This window comes from Lepidothrix coronata, unplaced genomic scaffold (assembly GCF_001604755.1).
Source record: "Lepidothrix coronata isolate B3197 unplaced genomic scaffold, Lepidothrix_coronata-1.0 Scaffold356, whole genome shotgun sequence".
Lineage (NCBI taxonomy): Eukaryota > Metazoa > Chordata > Aves > Passeriformes > Pipridae > Lepidothrix > Lepidothrix coronata.
The window spans coordinates 115,881-117,325 of record NW_016690536.1 but is presented as its reverse complement, the minus strand read 5'-3'; the positions used below and the strand labels follow the sequence as shown (position 1 = coordinate 117,325).

Here is a 1,445-nt window from a genome sequence, read left to right as displayed (position 1 = left end):
CCCCCCCCCCCCCCCCCCCCCCCCCCCCCCCCTCCCCGAACCTCTGCTCTTCTCCACCCCCAGATGTGAACGAGTGTAAGGTCTTCTCTGGCCTCTGCACTCACGGCACGTGCCGGAACACCATCGGCAGCTTCCGGTGTATCTGCGGCAACGGCTTCGCTCTGGATGCCGAGGAGAGGAACTGCACGGGTAAGGGACCCCCTCTGGGCCACCCCTTGCCCACCCTGCTGCCTTTGGGGGTGCTCAGCGTGGTGGTGCCACCCGGGGGGGTTGTGGCACTTGTTTTAGGGACGTGGCGAGGAGCCAACCACGAGCAGAAGCATCGAGGCCAGGAAGGGAGGCGGGACAGGGAGAAGTGGTGGATGCTCGTCCTTGGAAGTGTCCTTGGACAGGGCTTGGAGCAACCTGGGATAATGGAAGGTGTCCCAGCCCATGGCAGGGGGTGGAGTGAGATGAGCTTTAAGGTCCCTCCCAGCCCAAACCAGTCTGGGATTCCATGATCCTTTGACACCTCTCCTCCTTGGATTTTGGTGCCAATTAATGTCTCTCATGCATCCAGGGAGCCTGGAAAGCTGCAGCCTCAGGCAGTGCTCTGTGGCACACACAGCAACCCCCAGCTGTGCTGCAGCAAAGACAAAACACCGACATGGGATCCCAGGGGGTCCTTCAGGGCACCAGGATGGTGGGTTCTCACCCATGGCTGGGTGTGGAACTGGATAAACTTTAAATTCCCTTCCAACCCAAACCGTCCCGTGATTCCATGAGGCTCCTCCTGCTCGTGGGGTGAAGGATCAGCCCTGCCCCAGGGAGACAACTTGGCTGCTGCCCCTCCCTTCAGGATGAGGAGTTCCTTGCTCTGCTGGCTCAGACCTGCCAGCCCCTGTGCACTGAGTTTGAGCTGAAATGAGTGTTTGAAGCCCAGTGCTGGGTTTAGTGGTGCTGGTGGCCTGTCCTTCCTCCACTCCCTGGTGTCTGTTGCCTAAAATGGGAGAAATAATTCTCTGGGCAATTTGGAGTAGAGAAAGGTAGAAAGCAGCTCTTTAACTGTAGTAACTCTGGTGCACAAGGGTGTGTTGCACACACACACAGAGTACAGGCCTTTACAATTTTTTAACACCATCTAATTCTAATATTTGGACATCACCTCCTTGGTTACACCGTCTGTCCCATCCCTTCAGCCCCACCTCCCAGAGCTGAGCTGGTGGTCCCAAAACACCCACCCCTCCATCCCCATCCTCCTCATAGTCATCTCTGTCCTTCTTGGAACATCTTCAAGGCTTCTGAGTAGTTTTGACTTGGCTCTGTCAAGCAGTTCTGTCTTGTTCTGAGCACATTTTCACAGCAATGTTTTATCCACCTGTTGGAATCCCCGACAGGGGATGTTAAACAACACCTTTGGAGACCTGGTGTGGATGTGCTGGGCTAAAAGGGCTGGAGCTGTGCTA

At 56.2% G+C, this 1,445-nt stretch overlaps 1 protein-coding gene across 1 annotated transcript in view; it reads left to right on the top strand.

Annotated features, from left to right (window-relative positions):
• The window catches only part of FBN3 (fibrillin 3), a 124,411-nt gene that overhangs the window by 78,552 nt on the left and 44,414 nt on the right, over positions 1–1,445 (top strand). The window contains exon 23 of the mRNA XM_017838759.1: positions 64–189. Coding sequence (XP_017694248.1) covers positions 64–189 — 126 coding nt within the window. The remainder of the gene's footprint in view (positions 1–63; positions 190–1,445) is intronic.